The sequence below is a fragment of the Buteo buteo genome, chromosome 12 (genome assembly GCF_964188355.1).
Source record: "Buteo buteo chromosome 12, bButBut1.hap1.1, whole genome shotgun sequence".
Lineage (NCBI taxonomy): Eukaryota > Metazoa > Chordata > Aves > Accipitriformes > Accipitridae > Buteo > Buteo buteo.
This window is the reverse complement of record NC_134182.1, coordinates 194,514-218,940: the sequence shown is the minus strand read 5'-3', so window position 1 is coordinate 218,940 and position 24,427 is coordinate 194,514. Positions and strand designations below refer to the sequence as shown.

At 70.1% G+C, this 24,427-nt stretch overlaps 4 protein-coding genes across 5 annotated transcripts; 2 read left to right on the top strand and 2 right to left on the bottom strand.

The window, feature by feature from the left end:
• Positions 1-196: 196 nt before the first annotated feature.
• GAL3ST4 (galactose-3-O-sulfotransferase 4) lies at positions 197-4,407 on the bottom strand. Its single transcript, XM_075042258.1, has 4 exons — positions 4,004-4,407; positions 2,592-2,705; positions 2,093-2,360; positions 197-1,626 (listed from the first exon to the last, which is right to left on the bottom strand). The coding sequence occupies exons 2-4, from the start codon at positions 2,699-2,701 to the stop codon at positions 823-825; spliced, it is 1,182 nt and encodes a 393-aa protein (XP_074898359.1). The 5' UTR covers positions 2,702-2,705; positions 4,004-4,407; the 3' UTR covers positions 197-822.
• A 1,036-nt stretch (positions 4,408-5,443) lies between these two features.
• STAG3 (STAG3 cohesin complex component) lies at positions 5,444-14,942 on the top strand. Of its 2 annotated transcripts, XM_075042241.1 has the most exons (33): positions 5,448-5,760; positions 5,835-5,928; positions 6,008-6,124; positions 6,276-6,372; positions 6,475-6,551; positions 6,623-6,827; positions 6,913-7,064; positions 7,142-7,215; positions 7,386-7,509; positions 7,584-7,682; positions 7,751-7,830; positions 8,045-8,152; positions 9,048-9,147; positions 9,220-9,331; positions 9,779-9,882; positions 9,959-10,048; positions 10,131-10,220; positions 10,552-10,752; positions 11,148-11,218; positions 11,538-11,625; positions 11,707-11,787; positions 11,872-11,964; positions 12,034-12,214; positions 12,291-12,418; positions 12,497-12,598; positions 12,918-13,063; positions 13,145-13,273; positions 13,503-13,687; positions 14,061-14,211; positions 14,307-14,342; positions 14,442-14,529; positions 14,639-14,701; positions 14,807-14,942. In XM_075042241.1, exons 1-33 carry the CDS (start codon positions 5,615-5,617, stop codon positions 14,813-14,815), a joined length of 3,621 nt encoding a protein of 1,206 aa, XP_074898342.1. In that variant the 5' UTR covers positions 5,448-5,614; the 3' UTR covers positions 14,816-14,942. The 2 variants fall into 2 exon arrangements, with proteins under 2 accessions (XP_074898341.1, XP_074898342.1); XM_075042240.1 differs by lacking the exon at positions 9,220-9,331 and having other exon boundaries at positions 5,444-5,760; positions 10,131-10,752.
• Positions 14,833-18,997, bottom strand: AP4M1 (adaptor related protein complex 4 subunit mu 1). The gene is made up of 16 exons (XM_075042254.1): positions 18,965-18,997; positions 18,102-18,166; positions 17,912-18,006; positions 17,729-17,835; positions 17,541-17,637; positions 17,057-17,167; positions 16,879-16,959; positions 16,742-16,804; positions 16,475-16,541; positions 16,331-16,384; positions 16,085-16,191; positions 15,918-16,009; positions 15,785-15,829; positions 15,664-15,714; positions 15,474-15,591; positions 14,833-15,223 (listed from the first exon to the last, which is right to left on the bottom strand). The coding sequence occupies exons 2-16, from the start codon at positions 18,157-18,159 to the stop codon at positions 15,035-15,037; spliced, it is 1,335 nt and encodes a 444-aa protein (XP_074898355.1). The 5' UTR covers positions 18,160-18,166; positions 18,965-18,997; the 3' UTR covers positions 14,833-15,034.
• A 78-nt stretch (positions 18,998-19,075) lies between these two features.
• MCM7 (minichromosome maintenance complex component 7) lies at positions 19,076-24,331 on the top strand. Its single transcript, XM_075042275.1, is given in 21 exon segments — positions 19,076-19,226; positions 19,324-19,403; positions 19,659-19,823; positions 19,919-20,043; positions 20,288-20,468; positions 20,546-20,683; positions 21,164-21,313; positions 21,396-21,486; positions 21,489-21,509; positions 21,637-21,768; positions 22,051-22,084; positions 22,086-22,136; positions 22,211-22,425; positions 22,428-22,599; positions 22,800-22,840; positions 22,843-22,882; positions 22,960-23,053; positions 23,055-23,129; positions 23,652-23,664; positions 23,667-23,793; positions 23,917-24,331. Coding segments are annotated over 21 exon segments (2,175 nt in total). The 5' UTR covers positions 19,076-19,195; the 3' UTR covers positions 24,116-24,331.
• Positions 24,332-24,427: the final 96 nt, after the last annotated feature.

Genomic DNA, 24,427 nt, shown 5'->3' with positions numbered 1-24,427 from the left:
GCGCGGGACCGATCCCCGAGCGTCCTGGTCGGGTCAGGCAGCCGAGGGCCGAGCACATCGATGCTCTACCTTCCGCACAGGGACCAATCGCCACCCGGAGGGGCGGGACTTCCTCTCCTGCAGCTCCTCGCCAGCTCCCCCGGGGGGGCGGGGCATCCCCGCCGACGGACTGGCAGCAGAAGCACCCAGTCAGCGGTCTGATTCCAGTCTTTATTGCCATAGTTACCACAAAGCGAGCCTTGAGGAGGCGGGGCCTGCGCCAGCCCCTTCCCCCAGGGGGCGGGGGGACCCTGCTCCACCCCCCGGGCCCGGGGGCCGTTACCGGGCCCTGGTAAACTGAGGCATGGAGCTGTACCGTGGCGGGGCGGGGGGGAACCCTGATCCCCACCGGGGCGGGGTCGTGGCCATTGCCCGGCCCTGGTAAACTGAGGCACGGATATGTACCGTGGCGGGGGGGGGGGAACCCTGATCCCCACTGGGGCAGGGGGCCATTGCCCAGCCCTGGTAAACTGAGGCACAGGGTGGTACCGCGGGAGGACCCCGATCCCTGTCGGGGCTAGAGGTGGCCATTACCAGCCCAAGTAAACTAAGGCACAGAGCTGTACCGGGGGGTGGTGGTGGGGCGGACAACACACCCCAATCCCCATTGGACTGCAGGGAGGGGGGGGCAGCATTACCCACAGCAGGTAAACCGAGGCACAAAGTGGTTCCATGGGGGGACCCTGATCCCCATCAGGGTTAGGGGGCCTGTCGCCCAGCCCAGGTAAACCAAGGCATGGTGCCGTTCCCAGGCCGCGTACCGCTGGCGGCCCCCCCCCCCCGCTACCCCCCGGGCGGGACGGATGCGTTGCCCCCCCCAAACTGCCGCCGGTCGAGGATGTCCTTGTACTGCAGCTCGGGGGTGGCGAGGCGAGCACAGCGCTCCCGCTCGGTGGGGGGCAGCCCGGCCCTCAGGGCGTACCCCAGGATCTGAGCCCGGCCGGGGGGCTGGAAGGGTCGGAGGCGGCCGTCGGGGATGGCGCGGGCGGGCAGGGGTCCACCACCCTGCAGACAGTGGTGTGCCAGGGCGGCGCGGCGCTGGCGCAGGCGGGCCACCTCCTCCCGTAGGCGGGCAGCCCCGAAGGCCTCGGCCCGGCGCCAGAAGGAGCGGTTGAGGTGGGCGTAGAGCGCCCAGTCGAGGCTGTTCCAGGCCCGCAGGCGGGCGGCCTGGGCAGGCGAGACGCGGGGGCCGTCCCCAGCGGGGCGGCCGTTGTGGGCAAAGGCGGCCACGGCCTCCTCAGGCCAGCACAGGGCCTCGCGCAGCAGCACCAGCGACTCGTCGAAGTGCTCGGCCAGCAGCACCAGGGCGAAGGCCCGCTCCAGCCCCGCCAGCGCCGCCTCCACCGCTGCCCCGTCCTCTGCCGCCGGCAGCCCGAAGTCGAACCACTGCAGGTTGCGGGCGTAGTGGTTGCCCCGCGCCCCGGCCTCATAGAAGCGCCCCGGGGCGGCCAGGAAGGCGGCCAGCGAGGGGGCCCGCCGGAAGGCCGGCGCCACAGCCCGGTAGTAGGCGAAGGCTGACTCGCCCAACGTGCCTGGGTCCCGCACGATGGAGAAGTAGAAGCTGTCGTTGGGCATCACCTTCTGCACCTGGGTGGGAACCGCGGCGGCGGCTCGGCACCCCACCGCGGCGGTTGCCGGCTGTGCCCCCCCTGCCCCCAACGTCCCCCCACTCCCTTGGCTGTCTCCCGGATCCCCCAGACGCCTACCGCCTCCCCCCCAGCCTCCATCTCCCCCAGGAAACCCCTCGCCCCTAGACATCGTCTGCCTCACGAGAGGGTCCCCCATCTCCTCCAGATGTCCCGTGTTCCCTGGGGCATCCCCTGGCTCCGGCCAGACAGCGTTTCTCTTTCCAAATCTCCCCAGACCTCCTATGTCTCCCCCTGATGTCCTCCACCTCCCTCGGATGCCCCCAGCCCCAGTCATCCCCACCCCAGCCCTGTCCCCCACCTCTCTCCATCCCACATCATCCCCCATCCCAGCCCAGCTCCCCCACGTCCCCCCATCTCCCCCCCACAGCTGCCGCATCCCCGCTGTCCCCACGTGCCCCTGGTACCTCAGTGAGGTTGAAGCGCATGTGGTGGCAGATGATGTCGAAGGGGGGACCCCCCGGGCGGTACCCCTTGACCCGCTCGGCCCGGAAGGGGCTGGGGTACCCGAACTGGTAGCGGTGGGGCAGGGCGAAGCGCAGCCCCCGCGCTTCCCCAAAGCGGTGCAGCAGGTTGACCACGCTGCTGCCCCCCGTCTTGTGGGTCTTCAGGAACACCAGGTGGGTGCGGGGCTGGCAGGGCGCCGGGGGGCGGCCGGCAGGGGCCACAGGGGCCCTGAGGACACGCGGCGGGGTCAGGGGGTGCTGGTGGGGACCCCCTGTCCTGCCTGGCCCCAGCTGTCCAAGGGACCCGTCCTGGGACCCCCATCCCATCCATCCAGGAGATGCCCAAAGGGTCAGGGACCAGCGTCCCGCCCCACCTGGGACATGCCCTGGGTGAGGTCCCAGGGGATTTTGGGGGTGCAGCGTGTGGTGAGCCCGGGGGCCTGGGGGGAGGGTGTCTCACCTGCGCTGGAAGGGCCCCCCCAGGAGCTGCACCGTGAAGCCGATGGTGACGCAGACCCCCAGGGCAGCCCCCAGCGTCTGGAGCCGGCAGCAGGCAGGTGGCAGCTTCATCCTCCTGCGGGGACACGGCAGCTCAGGGGACCCCGGCATCACCTTCCTGGGGGGAGACTGGGGTCTGCCACATCGGGGTCCCCATGCTTGGGGGGAGCATGGGGACCCCGATGTGGCAGACCCCAGTCTCCCCCCAAGCCCGCCACATCCCGCCCAGGGGGGACAGAGCCCCGGGACCGCCCAGAGCCACGTCGTTGCGCCGGGGGGGGGTCTGCGGGGGCGTTGGGCGCCAGCCAGCCCAGCCCCACCCGCAGACAGCTGGGGCCATTACGGGAAGGGGACAGGGACTGGCCACTGCCCTGGGGAGAGACCTCTGCCACCCCCCTCCCTCCCTGTGCCCCAGGACCCCCCTGTGTCCCCAGGCCTCTCCGTCCCACTCCAGCACCTCCACTCTCCCCATACCTCCAGGAAACCCCCGTATCCCCCTGTCCCCCTACAGGACACTCCCCCCCCCCCCCCCCGGCCTTGTCCTTTCCAGATACCCCTGTCCCCCTCCAGGAGACATCATCCGCCCCCACAGCCCCTGTCCCTGAGATGCCGTGTTCCCCCTGTACCCCCCCGGGACACTCCGTGTCACCAGCCACATCCCAACATCCCTCCTGTCCCCCCTGCTTTGCTCTGGGACCCCACATTCCCCTGGGACCCCTGTGGCCCCAAACTCCACATCCCATTCACCCCCTATGTCTCCCTGTACAGCCCCCCCCCCCCCCCGTTCCCCTCCACAGCCCTGGGCTGCCTGTCCACCTACCCTGGCCCTATGTCCCCCTAGCCCTGCCCCAGGGCCCCCCCAGCCTCCCAGACTGACCCCCAGACCCGTGTCTCCAGGACCTCCTTGTCTCCCGGGTCCCACTGACACCCCCCCTGTCCCCAGACCCCTAGGTGACCTAAGCCCTGGGTCCCCCACCCCCCCATCCCCTTACAGCCCCTCGTGCCCTCATGTCCTGCACAGCTACGTGACCCCCCCCCCAGACCCCGAGTCCTACCAGGACCCTTGTCCCCTACGCGACCTCACGGTCGCCTCCTCCCACTGTCCCCAGTGTCCCCCAGACCCCGTAGCTTCCCAGATGCTGCTCCCCCGGGGCTCCCCCTCAAGTTCTGTGCCCCCACCTCACGCCCCATGGACCCCCAGCCCCGTGTCCCCTCCGTGTCCCTCGTCCCTCGCATGTGCCCACCCTGGCCCCCGCAGCCGCCCGCACTCCCAGCTCCCTGCCATGCCGCCTCCCCGTGTGGCAGTGCCTCCCGACCCTCCGTGCCCCCCAGTGTCCCCCCCAGTCCCGGTGCCCCCCCCGCCCCGGCACTCACCGCGGACGCGGGGCCGCTCACTCAGCCCCGCCGCATCCCGCTGCGCTCCGGGGGGGCCGGGGGAGAGCTCAGGGGCGACCAGGGACTCGGCACGGGGCAGCTCCGGCCGCCCCGGTGTCCCGGGCGGGGAGTACGGCCGCCCCGGTGCCGCTTGTCGGGGGAGCCGATGTCCGGGGGGGGCCTCGTCCGCTGGGCCGGGGTCTCGCGGGGGGGCCCGGTGGCCCGGCGGCTCCCGGCGTCCCGGCCGCTCTCTCGGTCTCCGCGAAGTTTTCTCCTTTGTCTCCCGCTGTCCCGTCCCGCCCCGCCCCGCCGCACCGGGACGGCCCCCGGTACCGGAACGGCCCCCGCGCCCCCGCCCGGTTACGGCGGGACGCCCCGGGACCGGCCCCGGCCCCGGCCCCGGGAGCGGGACGGGCCCCCCGCCCCTCGCCCCGCGCCCTCGCCCCACCCCCCCGCAGCGGGACAGAGCCCGGGGGCACCGGGGGCCGTTCCCGAGCGTGGCCCGGGGCCAAGAGCTGCCCCTGCTCTCCGGGCTGCCGGGCTGGGGCAGACTGGGAGCACTGGGAAGGATGGGGTGGGTGGGAGGACGCGGGGGGGGGGGGGACGCTGCAGGGCCTGGGGGGGCACTGGGTGTCGCAGAGAGGGCACTGGGGCACACAGGGACAGGGCGGAGGGAGAGGATGGAGGGGTAGGATGGACAGAGGGACGGAGAGAGGACGCACGGACAGGACGGGCAGGGGGATGGAGGGCGGACACGCAGACAAGTGTGGGGGGGACGGGACACATGGGGGGCAGAGCTGGGGCAGCAGGTCAGGGGGCACCCCGGACCACAGGAGGCCACGGGGAACCCCCAGGCTGTGCGGGGCTTTGGGGGATCCCCAGGCTCTCGGAGGTGCCAGGGCCGAGCGAGACCCGACGGGCCCCGGTGTGCGGTGGCTATAGGGCCTGCGGGGCTTCCCCAGAACGTGGGGGCCGGTGGGGACATACAGGGTGCCGTAGGGGAGCCCGGGCTATAAGGGACACCGGGGCCACGCGGCACCCCAATGCCGTAGGAGGCTGTAGGGGATCCCCAGGACATAGGGGACCCCTTGGTGGTAGGACGCTGTAGGGACCCCCGGTGACACGGGGCCCTAGGGACCCCGGGCCGCCCCGCCCACGCGGGCCGTGGGGGGCCGCCCGGGCCACGCCCCTCGCACGTGCCGGCAGGGGGCGGGGCCGCCCTGCCTGCTGCGGCGCCCGCTGCGCGGTGAGGCCCGGGCGCTGCCCAGCCCGGCACGTGCTGGGCCTGACGTCGTTCGGCAGCGCGAGGCGAGGCGGGACGGGGGGGGGGAGCGGCGGCGGCGGGCACGTGACCTCGAGGGGGGCTGGGGGGGGGGCCCTCACCCCCCGATGTGATCCGCGGCGGTTGAGGCCTGGTCGTGTCCCCCGTGTCCCCCCGCGGGGCAGGCCCGGGGTCCTCGTCCCCCTCCGCGGCAGCCCCAGGCAGGGGGTGTCTGTGGGTGCTCGGGCCCCTCCCCGGCCCCGGGGTGTCAGGGCCGAGGGGGCGCCCCCGCCGTCCCGGTCCCTCCGCCCCCACCTGCCTCCCCCCGTCCCCCAGGCCCTGCCGTCACCATGCCCCCGCGGCGCTCGGCCCACGGCCAGGGCGCCTCCTCCAGCTCCGGTTCCTCCGCCGGGCTGGGCACCGGCTCCAGCCCTGCGCCAGGCTCTGCCGGGGCACGGAGCGGCTCCCCGCCATCGCCACCAGCCCCCGACAGCCCGTGAGTGGGGGGGGGCCGGGGGGGCGGGGGCCCGGCCGGCCCCTGGCTGCACCCCACCGCCACCGTCCGCACAGGGACCTCAGCAGCGGCGACTCTGGCAGCGACTTCGAGGACACGCTGCGGCTGCGCCGCAAGCGGAGACCCCACCGGGCACAGAGCCGCGGCCCCGTACGTCCTGCCCTCCCCTTCTGGCCATGTCCCCCGTCCCGGGGCTGCTCCAAACCTCCACCGTGTCCCCTTCCGCCAGGTCTCGAAGCGTCCCCGGAGAAGGGAGCCCAGTGGGGATGGGAGCAGTCTGGCCGCAAGCAACCCGGAGCAAAACACCCTCTTTGAGGCCGTCAGGTCGGCCAAGATCGCCGTGGAGGTAACCCACAGGTTACACGCAGCAGCCCAGGGAGCCCCAGCCGGCTTGCGCACAGGATGAAGGGACACGGGGGGGCCACGTGCGCCTTGAGCAGGGGACTCGGGTGTCCCCAGCCAGCTGCTGATTGATGCCGGCTGTCCTGTGCCCGCAGACGGTGGTGGACGACTGGCTGGAGACCTATAAGCAGGACCGTGAGACAGGGTTCCTGGAGCTCGTCAACTTTATCGTCCGCTCCTGTGGCTGCAGAGGTGGGGGGGGGTCCCCACCAGGTGCTCTGTCCCCTCTGTGCTGCTGGTGGGGCCCGGCCCCCACGCTGGGGACCCCCATTTCACCCCTGGCTCCCCCAGCAGGCGTGGTGACCCTGCAGATGTTCAGGCACCTGCAGAACTCGGAGATCATCCAGCAGCTGACGGAGAAGTTCGAGGAGGTGCTGGGCGGGCACGGGGGGTGCTGGCAGCAGGGCCGGTGGGCAGCCCTGCTCACCCCTGTCTCCCACAGGATTCGGCCGAGTACCCGCTGTCGCTGGGCACCCAGCCCTGGCGCCGCTTCCGAGCCGCCTTCTGCGAGCTGGTGGCAGCAGTGGTGCGGCGGTGCCAGTACAGTGTCGTCTACGATGAGTTCCTGATGGACGCCCTCATCTCCCTGCTCACCGGCCTCTCCGACTCCCAGGTGCGGGCCTTCCGCCACACCAGCACCCTGGCAGGTAGGCAGCTGCCCGGGGGGGGTCCCCACGGGCTCCCCACAGGCTCCCCACAGGGGTCCCTGCTCCCACTGTGCTGCCCTCCCAGCCATGAAGCTGATGACGGCGCTGGTGAACGTGGCGCTGGGCGTGAGCCTTCACCAGGAGAACAACCAGCGGCAGTATGAGGCCGAGCGGAGCAAGGGGCCTGGGCGCCAGGCCACCGACAAGCTGGAGGCACTGCTGGAGAAGCGCCGGGAGGTGAGCGTGGGCGGCAGGGGGCTGGGCAGCGACAGCGGGGGGCCGGGCCCCGTCTGAGCCCCGATGCGTCCCCCCAGCTCCGGGAGCAGCAGGAGGAGATTGAGAACATGATGAATGCCATCTTCAAGGGCATCTTCGTGCACCGCTACAGGTCGGGGCTGGCCCACCAGCTCGGGAGTGGGCGGGGGTCTCGTGACTGGGGAGAAGGGGCATGGAGCGTGGTGCGGCCGGGCTGGGAGGGCAGGTGGGAGCTGTGTGGGGATAGGTACGTGGCACCGCCGGGGACCGTGGCGTGAGCCTGGGCGGTGCCGCGCGTGGCAGAGACGTGGTGCCTGAGATCCGGGCCATCTGCATGGAGGAGCTGGGGACGTGGATGAAGAGCTACACGGCTTCCTTCCTCACCGACGGCTACCTCAAGTACATCGGCTGGACCCTGCATGACAAGGTGGGGCCAGGGTTGGGGGGCTGGGGGCCGTGGGGCCCGGCCAGGGGTCCTGCTGACAGCCCCTGCCCCTGCAGCAGCGGGAGGTGCGCCTGCAGTGTGTGAAGGCGCTGCAGGGGCTGTACTGCCACCGGGACACGGCCGCCCACATGGAGCTCTTCACCAGCCGCTTCAAGGTGAGCAGGGGCCCACGGGGGTCCCCCGGGTCCCCGCAGGGTGTCACCGACCGCATCCCCCTCGCCAGACCCGCATAGTGTCCATGGTGCTCGACAAGGAACCAGACGTGGCTGTGGAGGTGGTGAAGCTGCTGACGCTGATGCTGGAGTGAGCGCGGCGCCGGGGCTGAGGGGGGACATGGGGGCACAGGGTCCTCCAGCGAGAGCAGGGACAGACGATGGGGTTGGAGGGCACCCGGGGGAGAGGGTGCAGGTGCTGCATACGCAGGGCTGGGGGACATGGCCCCACGGCAAGGACAGGGACAGGGGCACAGGGCTGGGGGACAGGAGGAGCGGGCAGCCCCACCATTCCGCCTGCACAGGAACACGGAGGAGGTGCTGACAGAGGAGGACTGCCAGAGCGTCTACCCCGTGGTCTACGTATCCAGCCGGGCGCTGGCCTCTGCTGCCGGGCTTTTCCTCTACCGCAGGTGAATGAGGGCCGGTGCCAGGCACAGCCTGTCCCGTGCCGGGGACTGGCCCCCAGCCCACCCCTGCCCGGCACCAGAGCTGCCGGCATCCGGCTGCAGCCCCCACAAAAAGCCGAGCGTTTTCTGCCTGCCAAACCCTGAGTCAGGCTCAATTTCCTCCCCGCTCCGCCGCAGGGAGCATCTGGCAGGCGGCCGGCCGGCGGAGGCCAGCCGACAGGCTACCTTCGTCCCAGGCTCGTTGGTGCCGTCCTCTTTGGGAAAGGGTCCCGAGGCAGCTGTATCTGGCCCCGGGGTGGCTGCGGGGCAAGCGCGAGCCCAGCACGCGCTGGGTCAGCTGCCCGTCGCCCCAGCCGCGCGTCCTGCTCGCACACTCGTGCTCTCGCGCCAGCCTTGGCGCGCTCGGCGGAGAGGAGGCCGGCGGCGCCGTGTTTATCTCGGCGCAGGCCTTGGCGGCTCTTGGCGGCGGCGGTGTCTGGGCTTGTCACGGCCCCGTTCCCCCGCACATCTGGGGCGGCGGCGGCTGCACGCGGCGGCAGCCCGGGTCCTCCCTGTCCCCGGGGGCTCAGGGTTCGGGTGCCGCCCCAGGGCGGGGGCCGGGGGGACCCCCGTGTCTGTGTCCCCTGGGGCTCTGGCCCCAGAGCAGGGCGGGTACGTGGGTCCCCCATCTCTGTCCCTTGGGTTTCTGGCCCCTGCATGTCGCCCGGCTCTGTCCCCAGAGCAGGGGGTAAGTGGGACCCCCATGTCTCTGTCCCTTGGGGCACTCTCCCCCGTACGTCCTTCCTGCTCAGGTACTTGGCATCCCTGTGTCTGTGTCCCCCCCCTCGGGGCTCTCCCCCCCCTCACACCCAGCGTGGGCACACAGGACCCCCGTGTGACCCTGCGTGCACATCCCCAGGCTGCTGGACCCCCGGCGAGAGGCGGGCAGGGAGCCATCTCGCGATGGGGACAACAGGACCTTCTTCCGGCTGCTTCTGGCCTTCTTCATCGAGAGCGAGGTGAGAGCGGCTGCAGGGTGCCTGGGAGGGCGGGGGGGGACCCTGCGCACCGTGATGGTCCCCTGTCCCCAGCTCCACGAGCATGCAGCCTACTTGGTGGATAGCCTGTGGGACTGCGCTGGGCCCCGGCTGAGGGACTGGGAGACCATCAGCGCTTTGCTGCTGGAGGAGTCACCCACCAAGGGTATGGCACTACCATGCTGGGACATCACAGAGGAGCCACTGGGATATGCTGGGACGTCAGTGGGAGACACTGGGATATGCTGGGGTGGCGCTGGGACCAAGTAGGCGACACTGGAACACCCTAGGACACCCTTGAGGTATACAGAGATGTTGCTGGGGCACACTGGGAGATGCTGGGATGCACTAGGATATACTGGGACATCCCTGGGAGACACGGGGTTTGCTGTGGGACATCCCTGGGACATGCTGGGATGTGATGGGGAGGCGCTGGGGCATCGCTGGAACATACGGGGACATGCTGGCACGTTACTGGGTGGTACTGTGACATTGCTGGGGCACTGGTGGGTGGTCAGGGGACGTACTGGGATTTGTTGGGGTGCCCTGGGACCTCCTGGCGCATCAAAGGGGGTGCCGGGCCGCACCCCGGCCCCCTCATTCCCCCCACCAGGCCTGGCAGACCGGCAGGAGAAGGCACTGGTGGAGATCCTGGCAGCCAGCGTGGTCCAGGCGGCCGAGGGGCAGCCCCCCGTGGGCCGCAGCCTGGCCAAGAAGGTAACGGGGCTGGGGAGGGGGCTGGGGAGGGGGCGGGGGGCCCCTGGGCCGCCCTGAGCCCCCTCTCGGCCCCCAGCCTTCAGCCCGGGAGCGCAAGGCACAGGCGGAGGAGAGAACCCGGCTCACCCACTGCCTCATCCCAGCCCTGCCCCAGCTGCTGGCCAAGGTGAGGGGGACGGGGCTCCCCACCACCCCCAGGGACCTTGGGGGGGTCGGCACTGACCCTCCTCCCCCACTGCCCCCACCAGTTCTCAGCTGATGCTGAGAAGGCGGCTCCGCTCCTGGAGGTGCTGCGCTGCTTCGACCTCAGCATATACTGCACTGGGCGGCTGGAGAAGGTGCTGCTCCCTCGCCCCTCAGGCAGGATCCGGCCCCCTGGGGCTGGGGCAGAGCCAGTCTGCCCCTGGGAAATGGGGCTGCAGGGATGGGATGCCGATGGGTCCCCCAGGTGTCCCCTTCAGGATGCTCTGTGTCCCCGTCCCCATTGGGAGGCCGTGTGCCTGTGCCCCCCATCAAGGGGCTGTCTCTGTCCCTGTTGGGGGCCCACGGCTGTCCTCATCCTCCCTGAAGGAGGTTGCAAGTCCCCTTGTCCCGATGGGAGGCCCCCTGCCCCTCGTCCCTGGGGAGGCGGCGTGTCCCCGTCCTTCCCACAGCCCCCTCTCCCCGCAGCACCTGGAGCTGGTGCTGGGGCAGCTGCAGGAGGTGGTGGAGAAGCACACGGGGCAGGCAGTGCTGGAGGCTGCGTGCCGCGCGCTCCACGCGCTCTGCGACCCTGAGCTCGCCCTGCACGGCCGCGGGGACCTGGTACGCAGCCGCCTGGCCGACCAGCTGGCCGACAAGTTCCACCAGGAGGTCACTGAGCTGCTTCAGGTAGAGGGGATGGGAGAGGGACCCCGAGTCTGGGACAGGGCTGGGGACCGCTGGGGTCACGACAGGGACCTGAAGATCAGGACATGGACCTGAAGCCTGGGATGTTGCTCGGGCCACTCCAGGACAGGGACTCAGACTCCAGGATAGGGCTGGGGACAGGGACCCGGAGGCAGGACAGGGCCGGGGACAGGAGAGGGACCAGGACCTGTAGGGACAGCGGTGGCGCGGGCAGGGATGGGGCATCGGCGGGGAAGAGCCGGTCTGGGAGGTGCTGGTTGGGGAGCTGGCAAGGGACCATGGGGAGCAGGGTGTCCTCAGCCTGGCGTGGGTCCCTAACTCCGCGTGGAGCATCCCTAACCCTGCGTGGGGTGTCCCCAACCCCGGGCCCTGCCCAGGCCTCGTCCCTGGACGAGGAGGAAGTGTACAGCATGGCGGCCACACTGAAGAGGATCTCCATCCTGTTCAAGTGAGTGGGGAGCCGTGGGGCCACACCGCTGCTCCGCCTGTGTCCCCAGGGGTCCCCCGGTGTCCTCGTCCCCCTCCACGTGCCTCCCCTGTGCCCTCTCCTGTGGCATCCTGTCCCACTGCCCTGTGTGTCCCTGGCACCCTCTCTCCTGCCCCACGTGCTCTCCATGTCCCTGTGCAGTGGCATCCCACGTCCTGGTGTCCTGTCCCTGGCCCTCTGTGTCCCCTGCCCCATCTGTTCCCCGTGCCTATGTCCCCCAGCATCCTGCCTCCTGCCCCACATCTCCCCTCGCCCTGCTGATGCCACTCTGTCCCTGCAGCGCCCACGACCTGACGCCCTGGCAGCTCTTCGAGCCCTGCACCCAGCTCCTGCAGCGTGCCTTGGACACGGGCGAGGTGCCCCCGCAGGTACTGCCCTGGGGACGCAGCGGGGACGTGGCGGGGCTCCTCGGCACCGCAGCCATCCCTTGCCCGCATCTGCCCCTGCAGGTCCTTGTCCCTGCCATCACCTGCCTCCACTTCCACATCCTCTGGGAGCTCTCACGCCTGCCTAGAACTGACGTGCCCCAGGTGAGTGGATGGCACGGGGACAGCCGCAAGGACAACTTGGGGCGGCCCCTGTGTCCCTAAAGGTGACCGCATCCCCCTGCCCAGGAGCAGCTGCAGAGCCTGAAGACCAGAGTTACCTCCTTCTGCTCGCTGTGCCAGAGCTGCCTGTCCGACGCGGACGCTGGCGTCCGGGAGCAGGTACGCAGGAGCTAGGCGGATGTGGAGGGGGTGTCGGGCCTGGCGCTGAGCCTGTCCTTGTGTCCTCAGGCCTTCGTGGTGCTCAGCGACCTGCTGCTGGTGTTCGGGCCCCAGCTGCCGCGGGATGGGCGGGAGGCGCTGGCCCCCCTGGTGCTGCTGCCTGACGAAGGGCTGCAGTCCCAGCTGGCCGCCTTCCTCATGGACCACGTCTTCCACCATGCCTGCAGCCATGAGGAGCTCTCGGCTATGGGTACGTCCCCTCCGTGCATCCCAGAGGCGTCCCCTGGGATGCCTGTCCCCCCCACTGTCCCCTCCTGTCTCCGCAGAGGACAGCGAGAACCACATCGAGGAGCTGCACCAGCGCCGGGTGCTCCTGGCCGGCTTCTGCAAACTCATCATCTATGATGTGCTGGAGCTCAGCGCTGCCTCCGACGTCTTCAAGCACTACGCCAAGGTAGGGGGCATGCAGGAGGCCTGTCCTGCTGGCCCCGCAACGGCTCGGGGATATCAGGCCCTGTCGCCTCCTCCCCAGTTTTACAGCGACTATGGGGACATCATCAAAGAGACACTGAACTGCACCCGGCAGATCGACCGGCAGGAGTGGGCTCGCACCCTGCTGCTCAGCTTGCAGCAGGTACAGCATTGGCTGGGGGCCTCTGGGGATCGTCGGGGTTGCCCAGGAGACTCTGAGGGTCTCTGGGGAATCCAGCGGGTCTCCAGGGGAGTCTAGGGGTCTTTGGGCTGCTCTAGGGAGGTCTGCAAGGCTCCAAGAGATGTGGACGGGATTTGGGGGGGTGTCTCTGGAGTGGTCCGGGGGTCCGTGAGCCTCTGGGAGGGAGTCTGGGAGACTCTAGGAGGGTGGGTGGCATCCAGGAAGCTCCTGGGGGGGCTCCAGGTGCATCTGGGTGTCTCCAAGGGGTCCTGCACTGACCTTCTGTCCCCCCCCCGAGCAGCTGATGACGGAGCTGTTGCTGCAGCAGGGCCCTGAAATCCGGGCGTCCGAGGCTTTCCTGGAGATCCGGGATCTGGCACGGCGCTTCTCCCTCCTCTTCAGCCTCCAGCAGCTCCGCAACCGCCCGGCACTCCTCAGCATGCACAAGTGCGAGGGGCTGGGGGGCCTGGGGGGCCGGGGGGCCAGGCTGGGGCTCAGCCTCCCGCCTCATCCTTCTGCCCTGGCCAGGGAGGGGATCCAGTTCGCCTTCCAGGAGCCCCCGGGCCCGGGCCCGGGACTGCCACCCCTCAACCTGCCCTTCCTTGAGGTGCTGAGTGAGTTCTCACCGCGGCTGCTGCGCCCCGACAAGGCCCTGCTGTGAGTGGGGGGTGTGGGTGGTGGGTGTGTGCAGGATCCCCGGAGGCTGGTGGGGTCCCATTTGGGTCCTCAGGGGCCATGGGGGGTCCTCAAGGTCTATTTGGGGTCCTTGGGGGTGATGTGGGGTCTGCAGGGGCCATGTGGCATCCCCCAACACCACGTGGGGTCCCCCAGCACCCCACAGGTCCCTGGTGCCATGTCACCCACCATGTCCCCTGTCCCCCCACAGCCTGGCCTACCTGGAGAAGATGTACCAGGAGCAGCGGTGGCTGGCACCACAGGACGTGCCATGGCCGTCCCTTGTCGCCTACCGCAACTCCCTGCAGCCACAGGAGGAGAGGGGCCCAGTGAACAGCCGCAGCACAGCCCCCCGCCCCCCACCTGGCTCCGCTGCCAAGAGACCCCGCATAGATGGTGAGGTGGGGGCTGAGCCCGGGGGGGGACCCCGCACGCTGGGGGCCACGCCACCCCCAGCACCCCGACTGGGCTGTGCAGGGCTGGGGGGGCTTGCCCTGCTCTGTCCCTCGCTGTGGGGACCCCGGCCAGAGGCTGGGACCAGTTTGAGGCTCCTCAGTACAGAGCGAGGGTCACTGTGGGGCAGGAAGCTGAGAGATGGCGGGGGAGGGTGTTCACGTCAGCGCTGTCACCTCTGCCAGAGCCGGACTGTCCTCGTGTGGGGACAAGGACAGGGCTCAAGGATGGGGACAGGCTATGGGGACGGGGACACAGCTCAGGGATAGGGTCTGGGGATGGGGTTGTGGTCCCAGTGCTCAGCCCCCTCCTGCAGCCCCTTCGGAGCACCCCGACTCCAGCCCGTGGCCGAGCAGCCGCCTCCCCAGCCCAGCCCTGACCTCCACCGCGCTGCGGGGTGGCCCCCGGCCCCCGCTGACCCGGCCACCAGCATGGGACCCCGGCTCCGACCCCAGCCTCCTGCAGAGGTGAGTGGCTGGGCTGGGGGTGAGCCCCCCCCACCCCCAAACTGGGCACCTCCCACCCAGGACCCCTCCTGATTCCCTATCCTCTCCTTCTGCAGCAGCTCCCTGTCCCACCGGCGCAGTGGGGTGAACCGGTGAGTGAGGGCAGGGGGGCACGGGGTGGGCACCGGGGCTGTGAGGGGAGAGTCTTGCGGGGGGTCTTCCACCCTCCACTTCCCTCCCTTCTCCCCCAGGCTCAGCCTGATGGTGGAGGAGGAGGAGGAAGAGGAGATGATGATTGAAGAGGAGAGCAGTGAGGAGGACGCCCCAGAGCAGGACAGGGTGAGGCCACCTCCCGAGGGTCCCCCCAGCCATCTGCCCCTGCAGGGGTGGGGCTGGCAGCACCCTGGGGTGCCCCCACCCCACCCCACCCCAACCTGCCCCCCCCCAGACTCTGCTAGCCCCCGAGGACCAGCTCCGGGACCTCTTTGACTCCACCATCCTGGGCATCGAGGTGAGCCGGGGGTGGAACGCACAGGGTCGCCGGGGGAAGAGGGACCCCAAGGGAGAGCCCTCCCCTCCATTTTGGGGGAGTCTCGCAGGACCCCTCTCCCCACAGGACATCTGAGCGAGGGACCCCGGCAGCGCAGAGCAGTTCGGTGCCTGTTTATTGTTGTTACAAGCCTAAATCTAGGGGAGCCTGGCTCCCTGGGCCCTGTTGTTTGGCGATGGTTAATAAATAAATACTCGGTTGACGGCTGGCGTCAGGCGCAGGTTCCCCGTTCAGGGCCTAGGTCCCCGGTGTCAGGGGTCCGCAGGGTGCAGGTCTCGGCGGGGGGGTCCCCGCTCAGAGGCGCAGCACGTAGGAGTCACTGTGGGTGAGGTAGCGCACCCAGCGCTGGGGGGGCCCGGCCGGCCCCAGCAGCCGCACGAAGCGGACGTGCAGCCCCGAGCAGGTGTGTGCGGGCAGCTCAAAGGCCAGGTTGGCCGGGCCCAGCTCCAGCAGCGATGCACGACTCAGCCCCGGCACTTCCAGCTGCGGGGAGGGCATGGTGACACCGGGGACGGCATGGGACGCCGGCTCCCCACCTCTCCCTGGGCACCGCAGCTGCCCCCGCCGAAGGGGATGCGGGTCCCTGCCTGTCTCAGGCCCCATGGTCACCCCCACAAGAGGAACAGGTTCCCAAAGGGCTCCCCAAGGAGCAGGGCGGGGGGGATAGGTCCCTGCCCATCCCCAAGCCCTGGGGGAGCTCCCTGCCTGGCCCCCCCCCCGCCCCAGCCCTCACCTTGAAGAGCGCAGAGAGCTGTGATCCCCCCTGGCAGCGCGGGATGTCCCAGTGGATGGACTTGGTGCCGGGCTGCAGCTCAGCCGTCTGCTCGGGGCTGCTCAGCTCCTGCGCCAGGCTGGGGGGGCACGGGTGGTGAGGGGGTGACAAGGCGGGTGACAGCCCCCAGCCCCCCAAATGCCGCACCCACCTGCTCACCCCCTTGGGCACAGGCAGCTGCAGACGGACATTGAGAGCTTGGCTGGAATTTGAGATGAGGGGCTCAGGGGCCAGGCTCTGCCGCGGCCCCCCCGGGCCCTCTGGGCACCTACCTCTTGGGGGGCAGGTCACAGCGGAGCTTCAGATACAGCCGGAGCCTGCAGGGAGACAAGGATGGTCAGAATTGGGGTCAAGCCTGGAGATGGTCAGGGTAATGCCCCCCCTGCCCCGCGCCACCCTACTCACCTCCCGGTGGGGTCCTGGTCCACGGTGGGGAAGAGGCGGAAGGGCAGAGGCGAAGGGATGTCATCTGCCAGCTGGTACTGCATGAGCGTGAGCTGCGGGATACAGGGCTCAGGGGGGGCTGCCGCAGCCCCCCCCCCCCATCCCCAGTGTCCCCTGGCATTCCTCACCTCCCCCTGGCTCGGGGTCACCTTCAGGACCCTCCCGCTCTCAAACTCATCCAGCTTGATAGAGCTGTGGAAGGCGCATTCATCCACCCGGACAGCCGTGCCATAGCCTGGGGGGGGCAGAGAAGGGCGCTATGCCGTGGTGGGGGTCAAAGCAGGGCATAGCAGGGAAAAGCAAGCGCTGGGGGGCAGCTGGGGTTGTGCTGGAGGGCAGAGGCAGTATTTGGGGGGGACCGTGCAGGGGCTCACCCCGCAGTTCCGACTTGCCCACGCAGAACTCCTCCGTCAGCCCAATGCGCATCTCTGCAGGGACAGGGACGGCATGGAGTCACCCCGGGGGATGGCCCTGGCTGTCCCTGACTCCCCAGTACCCCAACCCCTGCCCCCCCTTACCCACGCAGCTGGGCAGGTAGCACTTGAGGCGGATTTCCCCCTGGACGTCCACCTTCATGGGTGTCCCCTGGGGAAAGGGGACGTGGGCTGAACTGGGATGGGCAGGGCGGGTGGATGGGACTTCAGGGGGTCCCGGGGTGGGGGGGGGCCTGGAGGCAGTGGGCAGAGCCAAAACACCCAGGGGACATGGGGCAATGCTTTGGGGACATGCTGAGGGGTGGGGGGGGGGGGGCGGGCACGGGGCAGGGGATCCCTGTCCCCACTCACGTTGGCGGCGATGACCACTGTCAGCCTCTCCACCACGTCCACGAAGACCTCGTTCCTGGTGCCCTGTGGCCAGATGGGGGGGGTCAAGGCTGGGAGGGGGACAATAGGGGGTCATAGGGACACTGGGAGGGTCCTACCTGCTCCCCCCGGGGTGGCAGCACGGGGCGGCTGGCGGCCGAGCTGGGGGCTACCCTGCTCTGCTGCGTCTCGGCGCCGAACTGCAATGACATAGGGGGGATGACAGGGTTTGGGCACCCTGGCCGGGCATGGGGGAGGGGCGGGGGGGCGGGATTTGGGGTGTCCCTTGATCCTCACCAGCCCAATGGAGCCCAGGTCGAGGAGGCTGAAGGGTTTGGTGGCCACGGGCTCCGTGTGCATGAAGTTGCGCAGCACCTCGGGTGCTGTTGTCTGGACGTAGCCGTAGTCCTGGGGGAGCCGGAGGGGGCCGTCACCCCCCACAGCTGTCCCATGTGGCCTGTGGGGCATCCTCTGCCCCCCCCCCCCGCAACTGTCTGCTGTCCCCTTCCCTCTGGGGTGTTCCATCTGGGTGTTCTGGGGTTTCCCCATCACCCCCTGAGCTGTCCCCAGCTCCAAAGGGGTGCCCACCACTCCAAGGAGTGTCCCCAGCTCCATGAGGTGTCCCCCCAGTGCCCCCCCGGGGTGGCCCCAGTTCCCTCCAGGGAGTTCTCACCACGCCGCGGTGTTCTCACCCCCACCCCCAATAGGGTGTCCCCAGCACCCCCAGGCATGTCCCCAGGTCCCGCCGGGTGTCCCCAGCACCCCCTGGCAATGTCCCCACCAGCATCTCATCCAGCAGCTCGTAGATGAGGGCGAAGTTGAGGCTGACGTTCTTCTCGCTGAGGGGCCCGCAGAAGTCCCGCAACAGCGTCACCAGCCTACGGCAGGACCCGCCGCCATCAATGGGTCCCCATCACCCCCCGCTGTCCTCCCCAGCCCCCCCCCTCCCCACCCCCAGCCCCCCTGTACCTGTTGAGGAACTCTACCAGAGTGAAGGGCGATGCGTCCGCCGTCGTGGTGGCCACAAAGTAGAGCCCTGCATGCCGCACGTGGACAAAGTGCCGGCCCTCGTGCGCCTGGGAGGGAAGCAGAGCCATGACCCCCGTGGGACCCCCACAGAACCCCCCTTGTCCACCCCCGGATCCCCTTTACCATGAAGACAGGGGCCTGGTCCCCCGGCAGCGAGGTGATCCTGCGGTAAAAGGTGTCGGCAAGGTCCGTACTGGTGCCGCAGGTCTCCCCGCGGACTGGGGGAGTTAAGGAGAATGGGGGACACGTGAGAGGGGCCCTGGGGAGCCCCGCAAGCGGAGGGACCGCCTGGGGTGCAGGGGGTGGAGGATACAGTCCTTGTGGATGAGCCGGTCGCCCTTGGAAGAGAGGATGAAGATCTGGGACAGCATCGCAGGTCTGGAGGGATGGGGTCGGGGGTTGGCGTGGGCTCCCCAGGGCCCTACACCCCCGCCCCCCGAGCTCTGCGCACCCCAAAGCAGCCTGCCCGAGACCCCCAACCAGGCCCTGCCCCGGAGCCCCCAGCGCCCTGAGCCCCCCAGCACCTGTGGCCTCCCAGACCCTTGAATCCCCAGCACCCTCTGCCCCCCCCAGCACCCTGAGCCCCCCAGCACCTGTGCCCCCCCAGACCCTTGAATCCCAAGCACCCTGTGCCCCCCCCAGCACCCTGAGCCCCCCAGCACCTGTGCCCCTCCCAGACCCTTGAATCCCCAGCACCCTGAGCCCCCCAGCACCTGTGCCCCTCCCAGACCCTTCCCCAGCACCCTGTGCCACCCCCCCCCCAGCACCCTGAGCCCCCGGAGCCCCCAGCACCCTGAGCCCCCCAGCACCTGTGCCCCTCCCAGACCCTTGAATCCCCAGCACCCTCTGCCCCCCCCAGCACCCTGAGCCCCCCAGCACCCGTGCCCCCCCAGACCCTTGAATCCCCAGCACCCTGTGCCACCCCCCCCCAGCACCCTGAGCCCCCCAGCACCTGTGCCCCCCCAGACCCTTGAATCCCCAGCACCCTGAGCCCCCCAGGCCCCTCACCCCAAGATCCCCCCGCCCACCCACAGGCCTCAGCACCCCCCCAAGCTCCGCCGGTGTCCTCGTCCCCCCCCCCCCGGCGCCCACTGCAGCACCCCCCCGGCTCCCAGTTCCCCGCCGCGGGCCCTTTAAGAAGGGGCGTGTGCGGGGCCCCTCCGCGTCCCCCCGAACCTGCGTCCCGCCTGGCGGTCACATGACACCGCCGAAAGGAGCGTGGCCCGGGCCGGACCGCCGCGCGCCGCCATTGGCCGGCGGAGCGAAGGCGTGGCCCGCGCCGGACTGGGCGCCGGCCGTCACGTGGTGCCGGTTTTCGCGCCACTTTTGGCTGCGGCGGCGGGAACCGGAGCGGCGGCGGGGCCGGGACTGAGCCCCGCGGGCACCGGCACCGATCCCGATCCCACCATGGCGCCGCGCGACTACGCCGCCGAGAAGGGTGCGGGCGGGCTGGGGGGAACCGGGCCGGATCGGCTCCGGGAACCGGCAGGGCCCCCGTGACCGAGACACCCCCCCCTCGCCTCTTCCTCCTCTAGAGAAGGCGAAGCGGTTCCTGCAGGATTTCTACCGCGATGGCGCCGACGGCGGCAAGGAGTTCCCGTACCGGGAGCAGCTGGTGAGAGCGGCCGCCCGCGCCCGGTGGGGGTCCGCGGTGCCGGCTGTCGCTGTGAGACACCCCCCCCTCCCCCCGAGCCGGCTCGGCGTCCCCGCCACCCCCTGTGCCGGCTGAGCCCCCCCATCGTAGCTGCAGCCTCCCCCCCCCCGGCAGGCGGGGGTCCCTCCTGTCCCTGCCCCGGTTGGGGTCCCTTCCTGCCCTGTCCCCGCTGGGCCGATTTGGGGTCCCCAGATCGTCTCGCACCCCCCCCCCCAGACGGCGCTGGCGCACCGGGAGCGCGTGGCACTATACGTGGCGCTGGACGACGTGGCCGAGGACGACCCCGAACTGGCCGAGGCCGTCTGCGACAACGCCAAGCGCTACGGCCGCCTCTTCGCCGACGCCGTCCATGAGCTGCTGCCGCTCTACAAGGAGCGCGAGGTGGGGGCTCCCCGGGTGGGTGGGTGGGGGGCGGCGGCGTGCCCCAGCAGCCCCCTCTGACGTCCCCCCCTCCTCCGATGTCCCTGTGTCCCCAGGTGTCCCGCAAGGACGTGCTGGACGTGTACATCGAGCACCGGCTGCTGCTGGAGCAGCGGGGCCGGGACGCGGGGGACACCCGCAGCCCCCAGAATCAGTACCCCCCTGAGCTGCTGCGGCGCTTGTGAGTGTGAGGGGGACCGTGTACCCCCACCCCGCGTCCCTCGCTGACCCCGGCCCTGCTGCCCGGGGAGCCCCGTCTCCTCTCTAACCCGCGCCGCCAAGTCCCTGCCTCCCCCGGGACCCCCTTCCGTTCCCGTGTGCTGCCCCCAAATCCAACCCTCTCCCGCTCCTTTATCCCCCATTCCTATCCCTGCCTCAGCTGCCTGCCTGCTAACCCTAGCCCTTTCTGTCCCCCTGGTCCCCAGCGAGCTGTACTTCAAGGCCCCCTCCACCGCCAAAGCCCGCGTGGTCCGCGACGTCAAGGCCGACTGCATCGGCAAGCTGGTGACTGTCCGCGGCATCGTCACCCGCGTCACCGAGGTCAAGCCCATGATGGTGGTGGCCACCTACAGCTGCGACCAGTGCGGGGCCGAGACCTACCAGCCCGTAAGTGTGGCAGAAGGGTGCCGGGGCAGGCGCGGGGGCCCCGGTCGGCCCAAACCCACCCCCTCGGCTCTCCCCAGATCCAGTCGCCCACCTTCATGCCGCTGCTGATGTGCCCGAGCCGCGAGTGCCAGACGAACCGCTCGGGAGGGCGGCTCTACCTGCAGAGCCGCGGCTCCAAGTTCATCAAGTTCCAGGAGCTGAAGATGCAGGAGCATGTGAGTGGGGGGGTGTGGAGCGGGGGGCAGGACCTTGGGGTGTCCCCGTGAGCCCCAGCTGCAACTGGAGGGTCCTGTCTCTCCTGGGCCTCCTCCCCATCCCTGCCGTCCTCTGGGGACAGTCTGGCTCCATTGGGGAGGTGACAGCAGTGGCGCAGCACCGCTGCGTCACCTCCCCAGGGTCTCGCAGAGCTCGGGGGCCGCGATGGTTTCAGGTCGGGGGGCCCCAGATTGGCCCCAGTCTCCCCCCCGCAGTTTCCCCAGCATGGGTTGGGGGAGGATACTCCTCCCCTGGCCAACACATCCCACCCCCGGGTCAGCGTCATCACCGCCGGAGACGAGGAGGCGATACGTCCGCGTGGCTCTGTCCCATCCAGTCTGCCCCAGTCCGTACTGGTGCAAGGGTGGTTGGGGGATGGGGAGAGAAGTCTGGCAGTGCCCCCAGGTGCTGCGGGTCCCCAGCCCTGTCTGTCCCCGCAGACCGACCAGGTGCCAGTGGGACACCTTCCCCGCTCCATCAGCGTGGCTGTGCAACGGGGAGAACACGCGCCTGGCCCAGCCGGGGACCACGTCAGCGTCACCGGCGTCTTCCTGCCCCTGCTGAAGACCGGCTTCCGCCAGATGGCCCAGGCAAGCACCACGGCGGTGGACGGGGGGCTGCGGCAGGCACCCACAGCTGCCCCCAACCCGCTGCCGCCCTCTTCTCCCACAGGGCTTGCTCTCCGAGACCTACCTGGAGGCCCACTGCATCGCGAAGATGAACAAGAGCGAGGAGGACGAGTCGGGGGCCGGGGACCTGAGCGAGGAGAGCTCCGGCAGATCACAGGTGAGGCCGTCGGGCACACGGGACGTGCCCGGCAGACGGACGGACGGACGGCAAGCGGGGCCTGGGCCTGCCCCTCGGAGGGGCAGGCAGCTGCCCCACGGCAGCTTCCCTCTCGCCGCCTTCGCAGAGGAGGACTTCTATGACAAGCTGGCCTCTTCCATCGCCCCCGAGATCTACGGCCACGAGGATGTGAAGAAGGCCCTGCTGCTGCTGCTGGTGGGCGGCGTGGATCGCAACCCCCACGGCATGAAGATCCGAGGTGAGGCTGTGCACCATGCTGGGGTGGGAGCCTTTGCCGGGGGTGCCCCCCCCACTCCTGCGGGAAGGTTTGGCCGTCTGGGATCAGCCAAGGGTCTGGAAGGTTCGGGATCAGGGCATCCCGCTTCACGCAGGCGGGTTTTGGGGGATGGGGTTGGCCTTGCGGGGCCACGGAGAGCATCGGCGGCTGCTGCTGAGGGATTTGGGACAGGAGCAAAGTGGCACAGAGGAGCAGATTTGCCCCCGCGGACTCGCCCCTGGCTTCCCCCCCCCCCGCCCCCAGGAAACATCAACATCTGCCTCATGGGTGATCCGGCGTGCCAAGTCGCAGCTCCTGTCCTACATCGACCGCCTGGCACCCCGCAGTGAGTACCAGGCTCCTGGGGTGGGCAGGGTGCCTGCGCCCCCCCTCACCCCGCCACTCCCCTCTGCCCCCAGGCCAGTACACGGACAGGCCGGGGCTCCTCGGGCGTGGGGCTGACGGCGGCCGTGCTGCGGGACCCGCTGACGGGGGAGCTGGCGCTGGAGGGGGGCGCGCTGGTGCTGGCCGACCGGGGCGTCTGCTGCATCGACGAGTTTGACAAGATGCTGGAGGCCGACCGCACGGCCATCCACGAGGTGATGGAGCAGCAGAGCATCTCCATCGCCAAGGCGGGCGTGCTGCCCCCCTCAACGCCCGCTGCGCCATCTTGGCCGCCGCCAACCCCGCCTACGGCCGCTACAACCCCAAGCGCAGCCTGGAGCACAACATCCAGCTGCCCGCCGCCCTCCTCTCCCGCTTCGACCTGCTCTGGCTCATCCAGGACCGCCCCGACCGCGACAACGACCTGCGGTGAGTGGGGGGAGTGGCAGGGACGGCGCCCCGGGGCGTGTGTGGGAGCTGGGGGGAGCCCAGGGAGCATGTGAGGGGCTGCACCGGAGGCCACGGGGCTGGGCTAGAGGGAGCGCGGGACCTCCACAAGACTGGTGGGGCCGGGCCGGTAGCCGCGGGGTAGCCTCGGGTCCCGCTGTCAGCCCCTCTCTGCCCCGCAGCCTGGCCCAGCACATCACCTATGTGCACCAGCACAGCCGCCAGCCCCCTGCTCCTTCCAGCAGCTCGACATGAAGCTGATGAGGTAAGAGAGGCCGCGGGAGGCTGCCGTCCCCGTGTCCCCCCCATCCCTGCCGTCCCCTCACCCTGCCCGTCCCCCAGGCGCTACATCGCCATGTGCAAGCGGAAGCAGCCGGTGGTGCCGGAGGCTTTGGCCGACTACATCACGGCCGCCTACGTGGAGATGCGGAAGGAGGACCTGGGCCAGCAAAGACACGACCTACACCTCGGCGCGCACCTTGCTGGGCATCCTCCGCCTGGCCACTGCCCTGGTGAGCCCCGGCGCGGGCAGGGACGGGCGCGAGTGGCAGCGTGGGACCCGCGGAGCTGGGCAGGGGCCAGAGGGGCCCGACTGGGTGGGACTAGGCAGGAGAAGATGAGCTGGAGCAGGGTGTGAGCTGGGAGAGCGTCCCCGTCCAACCACCCCCTTCTTCTCCGCAAGCCCCAGGGGCCCCAAAGTGCTGTTTGTGCAGGTAGTGTGTGTGTGGCGTCTACTGCCGAGGCAGCACTTCCAGAGCCCCCCGGGGCACCACCAGCGCGGGGCCGGTGTCCCCTCCTGTCCCTTCCTAGGGCACAGCCAGCTGGGGGCCACCTCCAAGCCCCACTCTTGTCCCCATCCCTTCCCGGAGCTGGCTGGGCAGCAACCCCCCCAGGATGCGGGCAGCGCACCGGAGGGGCTTCCAGTGGTCTCGGGGGGCAGCGAGGAGTGTTGAGAGCCCCTGCGTGATGTCCAGAGGGTGCCAGGGGCTGCCCTGGGGGCTCCCAGTTGCTGCTAACCCCCCCTGCTCCCACAGGCCCGGCTGCGGCTGGTGACGTGGTGGAGAAAGAGGATGTGAACGAGGCCATGAGGCTCATGGAGATGTCGAAGGACTCGCTGCTGGGGGACAAGGACAGCAGAGCCGGTGAGCAGGGACACAGAGGGACACGGAGGGGGCAGTACCCCAGCCTGCAGGAAGGGGGTGGCAGCATTGGGGGAGCCCTGACTGTCTGGGGGGGGGGGGGGGGAAGGAGGCAGCAGAGCCAGGGTCCCACTGACCCCTCTCTCCGTCCCCCTCCCAGGGTGCAGCGTCCAGCCGACGCCATCTTTGCGGCAGTGCGGGAGCTGGCGGGGGGCCGGGCTGTGCCCTACGCCGAGGCCCTGCAGCGCTGCTTGGCCAAGGGCTTCACCCCTGCCCAGGTCCAGGCTGCGCTCCAGGAATACGAGGAGCTCAACGTGCTGCAGGTCAATGCCGCCCGCACCCGCATCACCTTCGTCTGAGGCGGGGGGGGGAACACGGGGGGGATGCCCTACAGCCCCCCTGCAGGGCAGGGGGGATGCACAGGGATGCAGTTGCTGTCACCGGACACAGGGACACATCCTGTCTCTCTCCACTGCTCCTGTGGCCTTTCACCTGCCCCTGGCCCTGCTCCCCTCATTAAAGCATCTTGTGGGTTTTTTTTGGTTTTTTTAACTAATAAAAAAGTTTTTGTCACAGTTTCTGGTGGCAGCATCTGCCTGTTCCCCGCCCCTTGGGACCATGTTGCTCCCCTGGGCCTAGCTCTCCCAGAACCTCAGATGATGCTGGAGCTA

Bases quoted from the DNA above. Each gene is read 5' to 3' on its own strand.
- GAL3ST4 (XM_075042258.1), bottom strand. From the start codon at position 2,701: ATGAAGCTGCCACCTGCCTGCTGCCGGCTCCAGACGCTGGGGGCTGCC. The intron at 2,361-2,591 runs GTGAGACACCCT...GCGTGTCCTCAG, and splicing joins GGGGGGCCCTTCCAGCGCAG to GGCCCCTGTGGCCCCTGCCG. The intron at 1,627-2,092 runs GTACCAGGGGCA...GTTCCCACCCAG, and splicing joins TGCGCTTCAACCTCACTGAG to GTGCAGAAGGTGATGCCCAA.
- STAG3 (XM_075042240.1), top strand. From the start codon at position 5,615: ATGCCCCCGCGGCGCTCGGCCCACGGCCAGGGCGCCTCCTCCAGCTCC. The intron at 7,216-7,385 runs GTCGGGGCTGGC...CGCGCGTGGCAG, and splicing joins ATCTTCGTGCACCGCTACAG to AGACGTGGTGCCTGAGATCC. The intron at 10,049-10,130 runs GTGAGGGGGACG...TGCCCCCACCAG, and splicing joins TGCCCCAGCTGCTGGCCAAG to TTCTCAGCTGATGCTGAGAA.
- AP4M1 (XM_075042254.1), bottom strand. From the start codon at position 18,159: ATGCTGTCCCAGATCTTCATCCTCTCTTCCAAGGGCGACCGGCTCATC. The intron at 18,007-18,101 runs GTATCCTCCACC...TAACTCCCCCAG, and splicing joins CCGGCTCATCCACAAGGACT to TCCGCGGGGAGACCTGCGGC. The intron at 16,385-16,474 runs GTAAGGGGGGGC...CTGTCCCTGCAG, and splicing joins CTACCTGCCCAGCTGCGTGG to AGATGCGCATTGGGCTGACG.